We start from the raw sequence: 15,372 nt of genomic DNA, 5'->3' as shown, positions 1-15,372 counted from the left end.
CAGGCGGCCCCGGCCCCGTCGCCGGGATGGACGGCCCGGGCCCCAGCGCAGTGGTCGTGCGCGTCGGTATCCCGGACCTGCAGCAGACGGTGAGCCCTGCCGCCCCCCGCTGACCCCCGCCCCCGGCTAGGCCAACCTGGCCCCCAGCCCGCGGCCACTCACCCCTCCCCCGCCGCCTCCACCGGGACCCTCCCCGCTGCCGGGGCGGGGCCCGCAAAGTCCAGCCCCTGGGGCGGGGCTCGGCCGCCGGCCGCCGAGGCGCGAGTCGGCGGAGGCAGCGCTAGCTGCCGGGGCTTCGGCCGGCTTTGGGGCTCGGCGCCCTGCGCGGGGCTCCCGAGGCGCCGGGCCCGCGCTCACGAGCCTGATCCGCCGCAGAAGTGCCTGCGCCTGGACCCGGACGCGCCCGTATGGGCCTCCAAGCAGCGCGTGCTGTGCACGCTCAACCACAGCCTGCAGGACACGCTCAACTACGGGCTTTTCCAGCCGCCCTCCCAGGGCCGCGCCGGCAAGTTCCTGGACGAGGAGCGGCTCCTGCGGGAGTATCCGCCCAACCTGGACACGCCCCTGCCCTACCTGGAGGTACGGTGGGGAGGGGCCACGGCTGGGGGCCCGGGAGGGGGGGGGTCGCAGCAGGGAGGCTTAGGGGCGGCCGCAGCAACGAAGGTCACTGCGGTTAGGAACCTGCACCCAAGGCGTTAGAGCGGGAGCCAGGAGGGCCATGAGTGATGAGCAGTCAGGATGTGAATATGTGTAGCGCGTGTGCTTGTGAACAGTGTGAGCATGAGCAGCGTGTGCTGTGTGTGAGCAATGAACTATATGCAGTGTGCATATGGTGTGTATAGTGTGCTAGTGTGCTTAGTATGTATATGACGAGTGTGTGCAGTGTGTGTGGTATGAAGTGTGCTCATGTGTGTGGTGTGAATAGTGTGCTTGTGTGCATAGTATGTGTATGACGAGTGTGTGGTGTGAGCAGTGTGCATAGCATGTGAGCAGTGTGTGGTATGAGTAGTGTGCACATGTGTGTGGTGTGAATAGTGTGATTGTGTGCATGTCGTGTGAACAGTGTGCTCGTGTGTGGTGTGAATAGTTGCTCATGTGTGTGTGGTGTGAATAGTGTGCTCATGTGTGGTGTGAGCAGTGTGTGTAGTATGAATAGTGTGATTGTGTACATGTATGAACAGTGTGCTCGTGTGTGGTGTGAATAGTGTGATTGTGCATGTCGTATGAATAGTGTGCTTATGTGAATGTGGTGTGATTGGGGTGTGAGCAGTGTGTATGGTGTGAAAAGTGTGATTCTGTGCATGTCGTATGAATAGTGTGCTTGTGTGTGGGGTGTGAACAGTGTGTGTAGTATGTGCATGAATAGTGTGTGTGCAGTGTGTGAGCAATGTGTGTAGTATGCACATAAGCAGCATGTGCCATGTGATGTGAGCAGTGTGCAGTTTGTGCTTGAGCTGTGTGTGTGTTGTGAACAGTGTGATTATGTGCTTGTGTGAACAGTGTGTGTAGTATGTGCATGAGCAGTATGTGTCATGTTTGAGCAGTCTGTGCATGAGCAGTGTGTGTGGTAGGAATAGTTTGATCATGTGGATGTGGTGTGAATAGTGTAGGTGTGCATGTAGTGTGAATAGTGTATGCAGCATGTGAGCAGTATGTGCTGAGCAGGCTGTGATGTGAGCAGTGTGCACTTGGTGCTGGAGCTGTGTGTGTGGTGTGAACAGTGTGTGCATGGGCAGCATGAACCGTAGTATGGTTTTCTGTGAGCGGTGAGTGCTGGGAGGGGTATGTGGTGTGAGTCTTCTGAAGGCAGACCACCCTTAACTTGTTCAGAGGCATGAGCATGTGTGGACCCCCTGCCAGGTGGACACACAGACTGAATCCTCTGGCCCCTCTAGTCAGACCCTAGAAGTCCAGGTGTGTGGCCAGCACAGTGGGTCTTGAAATGAACACGGTGATGTCTGAGCAGTGAATTTGCCTGACCTCTTTGGTAGGGTGTGTTCCCGTTCAGGGAGGAGATGTCTAAGAAGTTGAACCTGGAACTGGGTCTTGGAAAAAAGTAGGGGATTTCAAGGGGATTCTGGGGCTGGAGATGAAAGAAGGGCCCATTAGAGAAAGGACGTGGAAGCAAGCATCTCCTGTCCCCTGCCGTGCCTGAGCGTGGTGGGTTCTGTGGCCACCAGGGCAGTGTGTGTCATGAGCTGTGTGTGGTAGAGTTACCTTGGAGTTCATGCAGAAGGTGGGGAGATGTATGGCAGCATGGTGGTTCTTGTGGGTGCACTGAGTTTGTAGGGTGGTTGCAGCCACCCTGCAGGGGGAGGTGGGTGAGAGCTGGGGGCTCTCGAGGCTGTTCTGTTCCCCACTCCCTCAGCCACCAGATGCCTTTTCTCTCTCTTCTCTTTACCTGAGCAGTTTCGATACAAGCGACGTGTTTATGCCCAGAACCTCATTGATGATAAGCAGTTTGCAAAACTTCATACAAAGGTAAGGGGTCAGTCAGGGGAATGGGATTCTAGAGGCTGCCCTGTCCCTCTTCCTGCCTCCACTGCCTTCTGCTAGCTCTTTTCTGGAGGTGCCCCCTTGCCCCAGCATCCTCCACCTCACTCGGGTGCTGGACACCCTCTCTCCAACCCCAGCTTGATCTGCTTCTCCCGGGTTCAGGGAACGACTTGGCTGGAGGCCCTCGTGACCGTGACCGGGGTAAGGGTGGTCCTGTGATGGGTGTGGGGTCATAGAAATGGGCTGCAGTTGAAGGTGGATTACACCAGGGCTCTGGAGACAAGCTGGAGGGCTGATGAGAGTACCGGAGTGGCCTGCTGCTGCTGGTCAGCTCAGTCATCCTCTCCTGGAGCTATCTCACAGCCCCCTTTCAAAGATGGGGAAACTGACCCACAGAAAAGTATCTGCTTATGGCTTCGCACTCACTCAGTGGGCCTGACTCCAGAACCCTGGTTCTTGACCTCTATGTGTCCCTGAGTCTCCCCTGGGGCCATTGTCCTGTGAGTGTTGTCCATCTGGGACTGACCCCGGTGTCCACGCTCTTCATGGCACTGCACTTCGGAATGAGGGCAGCTGGCTCTTGCCAGTGTGGCTTTGGGTTCTTCTGGGTGGGGCAGGTTGGGATGCTGGGCTGGGAAGGGGCTTCTGGGGCAGTGATGAGACTGGGCAAGGCTCACTGAGGGGCATTAGGGCAGCCTAGTCTTGCTGGGGGCTGGAGGCTGGACATGGGCTGACAGTGAGTGGGGACTGGGGATCCGGCTGCCAGGAGACTTGGTTTTGCGTGGACCGAGTTGAGATGGGCTTGGGGTGAAGTGGGCAGTAGCAGGTCTGACTGAGAAGGACCCAGGTGGGTGGTAGACCCTAATGACACTGGCTGGAGACTGGCTGGCAAGCCGGGGGGTGGGGGGCAGAGGTACAGACTGATAGGCCGGTGTGTGGTGTGTGCTCCAGGCAAACCTGAAGAAGTTCATGGACTACGTCCAGCTGCACAGCACAGATAAGGTGGCCCGCCTGCTGGACAAGGGGCTGGACCCCAATTTCCACGACCCCGACTCAGGAGGTAAGCACCAAACAGTTTGACCAGGGCCACTACAGGCCTTGGAGGGCAGGGCTGCCCATAATCTCTGTCATCCTCTGTCCCTTGCCCTGGCCCCAGAGTGCCCCTTGAGCCTTGCTACCCAGCTGGACAATGCCACGGACCTGCTGAAGGTGTTGAGGAATGGAGGCGCCCACCTAGATTTCCGCACCCGGGACGGGCTGACGGCCGTCCACTGTGCTGCCCGGCAGCGGAATGCAGCAGCTCTGACGGTCAGCTGGGCCCCGGCCTGGTGGACACCTGGGTAGGGGCAGCTAGCGGCCCTGCATGGATGCTGAGTCTGTTTCCCCCCAGACCCTGCTGGACCTGGGGGCATCTCCTGATTATAAGGATAGCCGTGGTCTGACGCCCCTGTACCACAGTGCCCTGGGGGGCGGGGATGCCCTCTGCTGCGAGCTGCTCCTCCATGACCACGCCCGGCTGGGGGCCACCGATGAGAATGGCTGGCAGGAGATTCATCAGGTGCGCCTGCGGGCCCCAGCTTCTGTGGTTGGGGCTGGCTGTGTGTGGGTGTGTGTGGGGCTTGGCCCCTGTCCATGAGTAAGGACCTGGCCATCGATGGGGTCTTGACCTCTGTCTGTGGGAGGATCTTGGCCACTGTTTGTGGGGGCTGCTGTCTGTGGGAGCTCCTAGCTCTTGTCTGTGGGTGGGGACCTGACCGATGTGTTTTTGGGGTACTGACCTATCTGCGTATGCTGAACCCAGTCCATCTAGTCCCTCCTCTGCCCCCAGGCCTGCCGCTTTGGTCATGTCCAGCACTTGGAACACCTGCTGTTCTATGGCGCGGACATGGGGGCTCAGAATGCCTCCGGGAACACGGCCCTGCACATCTGCGCCCTCTATAACCAGGTGTGCTATACATGCCACATACATGTCAGCGAGGCATGACTGTGTGTGAGTGCCACATCCTCTGTGTACATGTTTGGTGAGGCATGACTGTGTGTGTGTGTGCCTCATGCTCCATGCACAGGTACAGTGAGATGGGATGACACATGTACATGCCACATCCTCCATGTACATGTATGGAGAAGCATGATTGTGTGCATGTGTATGTGTCCCTTGTTTTACATGTACAGGTACAGTGAGATAAGGCTACATATATATATGTGTGTGTGTGTGTGTTTCACATCCTCTATGTACATGTCCAGTGAGGCGTGACTGTGTGTGTGTATGTGCCTTATTCTCCATGTACAGGTACAGTGAGATGGGATGCTGTGTACATATATACATGTGCTGCATCTCCTGTGTACATGCACAGTGAGGCATGATTGTATGTATGTGTGTGCCTCATTTTTCATGTACTAGTCGTGTGTACAGTGAGGGCTTGTTATGTACATCTAGGTGTGTGTGCAGCATTGAGTCTTCCCACAGGTGTGACTTTGGTGTGTGCATATAGGTGAGCCCTGTATGATGACGCGTGGTTATCTGAAGCCTCCGTCTCACTCGAGTGTGTTGTCTGTCCCCTGCAGTGTGGCTGCACTGTGGTCACACATGCCTGTGTCATGTGTGCATACCTGTGTTCTGAAGAGCTAGGAGTGAACTGGACACATTTGGGCTGGGTGGGGTTCTTGTCTGTGTCACCTGACGTAGAGTAATGCTGAGTGTGTGCACCTGCCTGTAGACTTGGTGCCCGGCACTGTAGGTGTGCGTGCATATGCTTGGATGGAGGGGCAGCGTTTCTCTGTGGCCCGCATGGTCCTGACCTCCCTGTCTCCTCCCTTGCCAACCCCCTAGGAGAGCTGTGCCCGTGTCCTCCTCTTTCGGGGTGCCAATAAGGATGTTCGCAATTACAACAGCCAGACAGCCTTCCAGGTACACTTGGCCCCGACCCTGGGAGGGGGCATCCATCCATGTATCTATGTGCGTAACTGGCTCTCTCTGGATGTTGGTTCTCACCCGGAAATCCATCAGGGACACCCCCCCCTTCCCTGAATGCATGGGTAGCATGCAAGAAGGAGGTCAGAGGAGCGTGTGATGAACTGTCTCCCAAGGACAGTTTCCTGACCACCTACCAGGGAGAGAAGATGGTCAGAAAGGACAGGAGGCTCTGAGGCAGGGGACGAGAAGATGGAATGGGCCAGAACCCCAGTGGAAGGTGGGAGCAGAGGCCGGGTAGGGGCTGATGTGAATGGTCACTGGTCCAGTCCTGACCCCCTTCTCAGGTGGGCCGAGCTCTGGGCTTGGGATGAATAAGGCATGGAGTCTGGGGTTTGCTAAGTGGGGCCCCCGTTTTGGCAAGCTTAGACCGTGTTCTAGGGATCTCTCAGAGATCCCTCTAGTGATCTCTGAGAGAGGAGGATGTGGCCTGAGTCAGGCTTCAGAAGGATCCGTCTTCCAATAGGGACTGTGGGAGGGGCTGATTGGTGGCCAAGGGGACTGTGTGACTGGGCAGAGGCTGGACCTTGGCCAGGGAAATGTGAGGCTGTGGTGGGGTGCAGCGTTGGGAGCAGGCATGAGGTAATAGTTCCAAGTGGGGGTGGTTGGCACCTGGCCTCAGTCCTGAAAGGCCCACATGCCAAGAACCCCTCAGTCCAGGCAAACTGAGATGTGGTCACCCCAGGAATAGGGGAGTTCAGTAGGGAGCTGTGTGGCTGCACAGGAGGAGACTAAGGTGGGATTAGGGCTGGGGACTTCTTAGCTCCCCGCAGAGCATCGTCCTTCCTCAGTGACCGTACAGCCCATCAGGAAAGTCTGTACCCCTAGAGGCAATTAGTGTTGAGGGACCTAGACTCTGGCCGTGTCCCCTTTGTCCCCTCTCTCCATCTCCCTTCCACCTCAGCCCTTTGTCCTGATTGGCCCAGACCCTGCTGGCTCACCTCTGTCCCTGTATGCATGTAGTAGACACTTGGCTGGCGCTCGCGGAATGAGTGGTGACACACTTCTCGGTGTGACACGTCCACACTCCTCACTCTGTCCCTTACCCCTGCTTGTCCCCAGGTTGCCATCATCGCTGGGAACTTTGAGCTCGCTGAGGTCATCAAGACCCACAAAGACTCTGATGTTGGTGAGTCTTCCCTGAGGCCATGGAGCATGGACTCCTGGAATCATGCTGGACATGGATCGCGTTGGGTGGACCGTATGTGCTGGACACAGGTTTAGGGCTTGGGTCAGTGTGTCTGTTGGGGGACTGGCAGGGGCCATGGCTGTGGCTCTTAACCTAACCCTAACCCAAGGACCGTAGGATAGGGTGCCATGGAATTAGAGTGCAGTGGGTCAGGCCTGGACTGGCCCAGTATGCCCTTAGTGCAGGGGCTCTGGGTTCCTGGTGTATGGAGGCCAAGAAGGAAGAGCAGGGTGAGGTAGGGCCATTGTGCGGGTCCCCAGTCCCTCTCCCGTGTGTTGGGTGGATGCCCTCTGTGGCCTGGCTGGACGGCCTGTCTCTGGAAAGGGCTCCCAACTCGCCTTCCTGCTGTGTGTGTTCAGGCTGGAGCCCTGCCTGGTTCTTATGTGACATCAGCGCTAGGGTTTGGAGTTGAACTTTGGCCAGTTTCCCTTGAATGGTCCTCTCCCCGGATGTGGCAAGTCCACGAGCTGAGAGATGGCTGGGCTGTCTGTGTGCCCGACACATCCTAGTCCACACAGACCCTTCGGGGTTTGCTGAGGGTATGTGGAGCTGATGAGATCTTGTGGGATTGGGGTCCACATTGAGTCTGGGATGGACCGTGGCAAGGTTTGGTGTTTGACTCAGCTGAGCTTTTGGGGCTGATCTTAGTAGAACTCTGGTTTGTGGAGCATCATTGGGATTGCTTGTGTCTGTGACAAGCCCAACCTGGGACAGTTGCTTATGACTTCGCGCCTCAGTTTCCCTGAAGTAAAATAGTCTCTTTCATTACTCGTTTCTCATTCCCACTTAGGCCTCCTGGGGATATTAAGGGCATTGGGTTGTGGCTGGGCACAGGGCTGGACAGCTGGGCTCAACTGATGTGGCCTCAAGAGGCCGTGGGTAGACAGAGGCACTGGGGCTCCGGAGGCTGCTGCTGCCCTAGATACTGGCCTTTAGACATTCAGGAAGTCCTGGGGTTACTGCAACCCCGTGGTCATCCACTCAGGACGCATTGCTGTGCATTTGTGAAGACTCATGCAAGCCAGTGACTCAGTTTCTTTTAGCGATCCTGAGGGCTGGCCAATGTTAGCCCCATTTACAGAAGAGGAAACTGAGGCACAGAGACACTCAGTGGAAGAGTGGGGCTCAGAAATCCCTCATGGTCACAAGATGCTATGTTTTGTGTGACCCAGTCCCTGAGGTCTGCCCCTCCCTTTGCTTCCTTTCCTGGGGAGCCCACTCTGGTCTCCTCCTCAGGACAGGATGACTCTTCCCTCCAGCTCTTCCACCTCCTGGGTCCACTCTCTCATGGGCTGGGCACACTGTGTTCTGGGGACCCCCCCGTGTTCTTGATGAGAGCAAGGGGGCACTTCTGTATCCAGTCACAGGGCAGGTCTGGGTGGGGCGAGGCTTTGCTTCTCCCCAGCTTCCAGGAGAGCCATGATTGTGTTCCAGTGACCACACTACGCTGAGTCTGAATGGGGCTTGGAAAACCATGGCCCACATCCCACCACCCCTGCAGCAGACTTCTTTAAAAAAACATTATGGTTTCATATGTATCCCAGAAAATTGCCACCTGACCATTTTCACAGTGGGTTTGAGTACACGGCTCAGTGGCATTAACTACATTCACCAGGTTGTACAACCTTCAGTCCTCTCCAAATGTTTGTCACCATCCCCACGGTCCCCACCCTCAGTCCCTGCTAACCTTCTGTCTCCATGGATTTGTCTAGATTATTCTGTGTGATGGGAGCACACACTTTTTTTTTTTTTTTTATGTTTTATTATGAATTATGTGATAGTTTACATGGGAGAACATTAACTTTACATTCATTCTGTGGTATATCATTACATTGCCATGGTTACAGTCTCTTCTATGCATCATCAACTAACCAAAGGGTATATCCTACAAGCCTGCCCCCCACCTCACCCCCCGGTTGTCAGCACACAGTCGCTCTCCCTCTCTGGATCTAAAGTCCCCAGCTGCTCCATCACTCCATGTCATCATCTCTGCCTCCATCTCAGGCATCACTGCTTCTCTGGGTAGGGTCCCATTCTCTGCTCTTCTCCCTTGATGGTCCCAGGGACCTCTGCTTCTAGACGGCAAAGTTAATCACTCCCCTCTTTGGTACAAAATGTCTATTTTTACATTTCCAACCCTCACAAGCAGTCCTAATAACAATTTTTCACTATTGTATGGGAGCACACACACACTTCTTGTGTTTAATGATTTCATTTAGCATCGTATTTGTATTTATGAGGTTCATCCATATCATCGGGTATTTCAGAACTCCATTTCTCTTGGTTGTTCAGTCCTGCAAAACTATGGCAGCAAACCCTTCCTCCCACAGCACTCTCTGCTTCTCTGCTAACCCATGGCTGTAGTCCACTCCAGGAACCAGCAGCTAACAGAACTCAGACACCATCCTCAAGTTCTGGGGTTAGTAAGGAAGCTCACAGGTTACAATCCGGGCTCAGAACTGTTCAGAGCACACTTGTTCTAATCAGCTGTTGGGAAATGCCCACACTGCTCCACAGGAAGCTGCAGCCTGAAGGGACTTGGCTCTAGTGCCACATTCAGCAAACCTAGTTCCCCCACTGAAGTGTGTAAAGGCACCCCACTGTACAAGGAAGCTTCCCGGCCAGTCACTCAGCTTTACTTGCTCTAAGGGCAGGGAAAGCTGCCACTCGTGTGCCCTGGCTCTTGGTACCTCTCCTGCTGTTCTTCCTCAGCCCCTCCTTCAGTGCCACGCTCTCTGTCCCTGGGTTGAGGAGGTTCCATGCACAGGGATCTTGAGGATCAAAGGATACACTCCATTCCTGGATCTTTTTCTTTGATGGTAGTGAGCTTCTCCCCTCCTTCTGAGGTGGTTCATTTTAAACCCATGCGAGAGGATCAAGTTTTTGTAATTTTAATGAGCTCTGCTCACATCCACAGCGGAATCACGTAATCCTATCAGTATCTTCTCCCACCATCTCCTACGCAGTAGGGCAGAAACCTTGTTTGGTGTGAGTTATAGACTATGGCCAGAAGAGCCATTAGATAATTCACTACGTCACAAGCGTCTTTGAGTCCATTCTCACTCTTAGCGACCCTGTATAGGGTTTCCAAGGCTGTAAATCTTTGCAGGAACAGAAAGCGTCATCTTTCTCCCATGGAGTGGCTGATGGGCTTGAACCTCCAACTTTGTGTTTTGCAGTTCGGTACTTATCCTACAAAACCACCACCCTTACCACACATACAACCCACAGTGTGTATAGACCACGTTTTATTTATCCATCATCTGTTGGTGGATGGGCGCTTGAATTGTTTTCATCTTTTGCTATTGTGAGTAAGGCAATGAGCATTCGTGTATGTATCTGTTTGAGTCCCTGCTTTCTTTTGGTTATTTACCTGGGAGTAGAATTGTTGAGTCATGATCATTTTATCTTGAATTTTTTGAGGAACTACCAAACTGTTTTTCACAGTGTTGTGCCATTTTACGTCCCCACTGTAAACAGGTGTTCCGTTTTTCCACATCCTTGCCAACACGTGTCATTTTCGCTTTTGTTTTTCTTTTCCTAGTGGGTGTGAAGTGGTTTGTGTTTCCCTGATGACGTGCTGTTGAGCATCTTCATGTGCTTCTCTTTCTGGAGAAGTAGCTCTTCAGGTTCTTGCATACTTCTTCACTGGGTTGTTGGTTACTTGTCGAGTTCTAGCGGTTCTTTACTCTGGACATTAACCTTTATCAGTTATACGGTTGCCGACTTGTTTAAAAAGCTTTTATTGTGAATTGAGCGATAGTTTACAAGGCAGAACGTCGGTTTTGCACTCAACCAATCGTATTTTATTTCATTACAATGATCATAATCCCTTCCATGTTCCACCAGTTAACATTATTTGCCTCTATTCCGTCTCTCTCTCTCTTTTTTTTTTTGGTGTACACAAAACCACGCAGGAATAATATAATCTTTTAAACAACCAAAAGGCACATTTTGCAAGCCAGCCTCCTGCTCGCCAGCACACAGCCTTTCTCTTACTATGCGTGTAGAGTCCTCAGCTTTGCCAAATATTTTATCTTTCCTGTGGCTTGACTTTTATTTGATTGATAGTCTTTTGATGTACAAAAGTTTAAAATTTTGATGGTCGAGTTTATGTACTCTTTTGTTGCTTATTGTCAAAAACAAGATTCTGAAACTTTGTCCTTATGATTCTTTCTAAGAATTTATGGCTTATATTTAGTTCATTGGTCCATTTTAAATGAACGTTTGTAGATGTTGTGAGGGGAGGATTTAACTTCATTCCTTGATATATAGAGACCCAGTTGTCCGACACCATTTGTTTAAAGAGATGATTTTTTTTCTTTTAACTTTTTTTTTTTTTAAGTTTTTATTGTGAATTGAGTGATCATTTCCATGGGAGAACACCAGCTTTATATTCATCCTATCGTATTTCTTTTCATTGCAATGACTACAATCCCCTCCATGCATCATCATTCAACAGCATTTGCTTCCATTCCCTCTGGTTTCTGTTTTTTTGTTGTTATTGTACACTGAAGTACTCAGGAATATATAATCATTAATTGTGAAATTTTATAGAACAGATTATCAGTCCCACATTCAGCAAATTATACACTTTGTGTCATTACGATGATTGTAAATCATTCTAAGTACTATCAGTTAGCAGTATTTACTTCTATTCACTTTAATTTTTCCCCTTCTCCCCTCCCCGCCCTGTAACCATCATAGTATGTTTCATTTAGCAAGACAATCTTTTCTTAACTTTTTACAGCAATGGTCTTAGGTGATATTTGTCCTGGTGCTATCAGATAAGCACTGGACTACAAGGTCTGTTTTGAAATGCAAGGTTGACAGTTCAAACCCACCAGCCACTCCTTGGAAACCATGTACAGGGTCGCTGTGAGTTGGAACCAACTCAGTGGCACTAAACAACAACAGCTATTTCTCTTATCATAGTGTCCTCCAGGTTCATCCATGTTTCAAGATGTTTTGCAGATTCTTCATTCTTCTTCAGTGTTGCGTACTATTCCATTGTATGTATGCATCAAAGTTTGTTTAACCGTTCTTCTGTTGATGGGCATTTCGGCTGGCTCCATCTTGTTCTGTTGTGAAGAGTGCTGCAGTGAACATGGGTGTGCAGAGCTCTAGTTGTATCACACATCTTGTTTCTTGAGGATATATACCAAGTGGACTATTATTGAAGAGACTATTATTGAACGGACTTGACATCCTTGTTGAGAATCAATTTGTGATAGATGTGCGGGTTTATTTCTGGAATCTCAAATCTGCTCTGTTGGTCCATATGTCTACCCGTATAACAGTATTAGACTGTTTTGATGACTGTACCTTTGTGATTTTTAAATGGAGAAGTGAGTCCTCCCACTGCGTTCTTTTTCAGGATTGCTTTGGCTAGTTGGCGCCCCTTTCCGTTCCATATGAATTTGAAGATCAGTTTTTCCATTTCTGCAAAGAAAACGGTTGTAATTTTGATGAGGATTCCGTTGTATTTGTGTATTGCTTGGGTAGTCTTCTCATCTTAACAATAGTAAATCTTCCAATCCATAAAAATAAGCCGTCCTTTCATTTAATTACTTAGAAAAATCCAAACTCATGGTCATCAAGTCAAGTCCAGCTCATGGCGACCCTATGGAAGGTTTCTGAGACTATAAATATTTATGGGAGCAGACAGCTTCATCTTTCTCCTGCAGAGTAACTGGTGGGTTTGAACCACCAGCCTTATAGTTTCATTTAGTTTTTTAATTTCTTCCAGCTACGTTTTCAGTGTACAAGTCTTTCACCAACCCGGCTAAGCTTCTGCCTAGGTGTTCTTGTCTTTTAGATTCGATTGCACATGGAATTGTTTTATTAATTTCCTTTTCAGGTTGTTCACTGCTAGTGTATGGAAACCCCACTGATTTTTGCGCGCTGGTCTTGTATTCTGCACCTCGCTGAATTAATCTTTTAGCTCTAGTAGTTTTCTTGTGGGTCCCTTGGGATTTTCTAGAATAGAACCATGTCGCTTGTGAGTAGAGATAGTTTCCCTTCTTCCACTGGGACTTAGCTGTGCCCATGTATTTATGCACCAGCAGTAAACACAGTGGTAGAGTTGAGTGTGCATCAGCGACCCACAGGCTGCAAAGTCTAGTGCTTATTACTAGCTGGCCCTTTACTAAAGGAGTTTGTTACCCTCCGGTCCTGATGCCTTTTGTGGTTGCCCTGTCCATGGTCCTTCCTAGCAGAACCCTGAGGGATAGTCACAGGTGGCCTGGGCTGGAATGGCTGTCCTGAGAATAGATCCGAGGGTCCCCAGGGCCTCAGTGGGCTTCAGAGACTGTGGCCGCCTATTCTGGGAGCGAGAGTCAAGATGCAGGGAGGGTTCAAGTGTGTCTGAGAAGTGGCCCCTTGGCAGGCCCCTTCTGTTATAGGGTGGCCACATACAGAACCTTCAGCACCATAACTGGATAGATTCGTTCTCATCTCTGGCTGCCTGGTAGCTCATCCTTCCCTCCTCCTCCAGTACCATTCAGGGAAACTCCCAGCTATGCAAAGCGGAGACGACTTGCTGGCCCCAGTGGCCTGGCATCCCCACGACCTCTCCAGCGCTCGGCCAGCGACATCAACCTGAAGGGAGAAGGGCAGCCGGCAGCCTCCCCTGGGCCCTCACTGCGAAGCCTTCCTCACCAGCTGCTGCTTCAGCGGCTGCAGGAGGAGAAAGACCGGGACCGGGCTGCTGAGCAGAAGGACATCGGAGGTCATGCAGTGGCCAGGGGCAGCCAAGGCCCCTTCAGGTAGGGGTCGGGCAGCCCTGGAGGGGTCAGCGGGCAGGTGCTGGGGCTCGAGTTAGGACCTTTGGGTTCCAGACAGGCCTCAGAATGGAAAAGGCTAGAAGGTAGGATGCTATGATGGCTGGAGTAGGACTGGGTTGCACAGCTCGGGGTCCAGGCAGATTCTCAGGGTGCTATCTGGGTGAGCGCAGGGACTTGGGGACAGAGCTGCTTCTCTATGAGTACTTGCCACCCACACATGGTCCCTACCAGCCCTACGTCCCAAGTGGGGTGTCTTAGTCTGTATCCTCTAGGACTGTGGTGACTCTTATGCCCCATCCCACCGGTCCGCTGTGATTCCGGAACTCAGAGCACGATGCTCTGGGGATGGGACTCCTGGTCTCCATTGGCAGGGGTCTGAGATAGGCCATCAGGGTCCAGGCTCAATCCTGTTGGACAAATCTGCTGACCACTCTGTGCCTTGGTGCTCATCAAGGGCTAACTGTGCCCTCATCACTCCCTCTATGAACATCTGTGGCAGAGGGAGATCTCCCCAGGCCACCCGTACCACTGTGGGCCGGCTCCCAAACCTTAAGGGGTCACCTCTGGGCAGGAACCCTTTTTCTGTTTCCTGTTGTCCCCACTTCCCCGCAACTAGAAGGTGCACATAGGAGGCCCCAAGGAGATGCTGTGAAATGAATGGGTTACACAGGTTGTTTTTACAATGACAGCTGGCTTCTATGTTGAGCAGTGTGCAGGGTTTCACTTCCCTTACTGCGTGGGCAGAGCATTTTTACAGATGGGGGTCCTGAGCTCGGGTCACAGAGCTGGTAGATGCTTGGCAGGGTCCAGGTGCACCTGTCTGACCCCCACTCTCTACCCTTGTCCATGACACCACCCATGTCTCTGCCCACCTGTCCCTGCCTGACTTTGGCTGTCTGTCCCTGACCATCCCTAGAACTTCTGTGTAGATCTGAGAGTTCCTAAGGGTGAAACTGCTGCTCTGTGACTCAAAGGACAGGCAGCCTGTGTTGTTTTCCATTTCCCAGCTGCGCTGCTCCAAGCTGGGTTGGTGGTCTCCAGGGTTCCTCCTTTCAGCAGGCTTGGGCTCACTGCACTGTGGGGTGCCTGCTGTGTGGTATTGGGGAGCAGTGGCAGGGTCCTGGCTGGGTCACAGGCCTCAGGGGGCGGACATTGGCAGCTGGGACTTCAGGGCTAACCCAATTAGGTGGACAGCAGCCCTGGTGAATAGCTGAGGATTTCAGCCCTTAGGAGGACTGGGAAGGGGGGAAAGGGCCTGGGGTGATCAGCTTTGGTTGAAGGCAGAAGGTGAGCAGAAGGTGGCATTTGAGCTGTTAGCTGCCGGTGGGCGCTGCCCTCCAGCGCCCCCTGTTGGCAGAGCCTGACAGGAGCATCTAACCCAGCATCCCAGAGAGAAGAGGTTACTACCCCATAGGCAGGATTTCAAGTGGCTTAAGTGTTGGGAGGGGGAGAGAAGGCACCCCAATCATGTAGCTGTAGCGCAGACTGGGAATGTGGACGTGACCCAGGTACTGAGGAGTTAGTGTAGGTTATCGAACAAGGAAAAACTGGAGGGCCGAGGCCTTGGGCTGGGGGCCAGGCGAATGGAGCGGCAAGCGAAGGTGGTGAGCACCGAATGGGCTTGTTCCAGCAGGTCCTGAGGGCCAGTGGGCGAGTGTGGGGGGAAGGTGTCCAGGGGAAGGCATTAGATGTAGAGGGGTTCGCTGGAGGGTGTGTAGAGGCTGAGGCCTGAGCCCCAAGGGGCACCCCTCACCAGCTTCCCTAGGTACTCAGAAGCTGCCCCACCCTCGGGCACTGCAGGCCCCTCACCCAGTGGCCCTAGTGGGGTAGAGCGCGCGGAGGGGAGGGGCAAAAGGAGGGCCGGAGCGGCCAAGCAGCCGGTGGGGACTGAGGGGCAGGGCCTTGCCGCCGCCCGCAGAGGGAGGAGCCCC

General features: G+C 52.7%; 1 protein-coding gene across 1 annotated transcript in view; it reads left to right on the top strand.

Annotated features, from left to right (window-relative positions):
* Positions 1 to 26: 26 nt before the first annotated feature.
* The window catches only part of SHANK3 (SH3 and multiple ankyrin repeat domains 3), a 44,998-nt gene continuing 29,652 nt past the window's right edge, over positions 27 to 15,372 (top strand). Inside the window, exons 1-10 of the mRNA XM_006876382.1 lie at positions 27 to 89; positions 376 to 579; positions 2,410 to 2,481; positions 3,448 to 3,556; positions 3,653 to 3,804; positions 3,887 to 4,054; positions 4,325 to 4,441; positions 5,327 to 5,404; positions 6,530 to 6,596; positions 13,153 to 13,423. Of these exons, the coding sequence (XP_006876444.1) occupies positions 27 to 89; positions 376 to 579; positions 2,410 to 2,481; positions 3,448 to 3,556; positions 3,653 to 3,804; positions 3,887 to 4,054; positions 4,325 to 4,441; positions 5,327 to 5,404; positions 6,530 to 6,596; positions 13,153 to 13,423 (1,301 nt within the window). The remainder of the gene's footprint in view (positions 90 to 375; positions 580 to 2,409; positions 2,482 to 3,447; positions 3,557 to 3,652; positions 3,805 to 3,886; positions 4,055 to 4,324; positions 4,442 to 5,326; positions 5,405 to 6,529; positions 6,597 to 13,152; positions 13,424 to 15,372) is intronic.

This window comes from Chrysochloris asiatica, unplaced genomic scaffold, assembly GCF_000296735.1.
Source record: "Chrysochloris asiatica unplaced genomic scaffold, ChrAsi1.0 scaffold00378, whole genome shotgun sequence".
NCBI classification, from domain to species: Eukaryota; Metazoa; Chordata; class Mammalia; order Afrosoricida; family Chrysochloridae; genus Chrysochloris; species Chrysochloris asiatica.
This window is presented reverse-complemented; position numbering and strand designations above follow the sequence as displayed.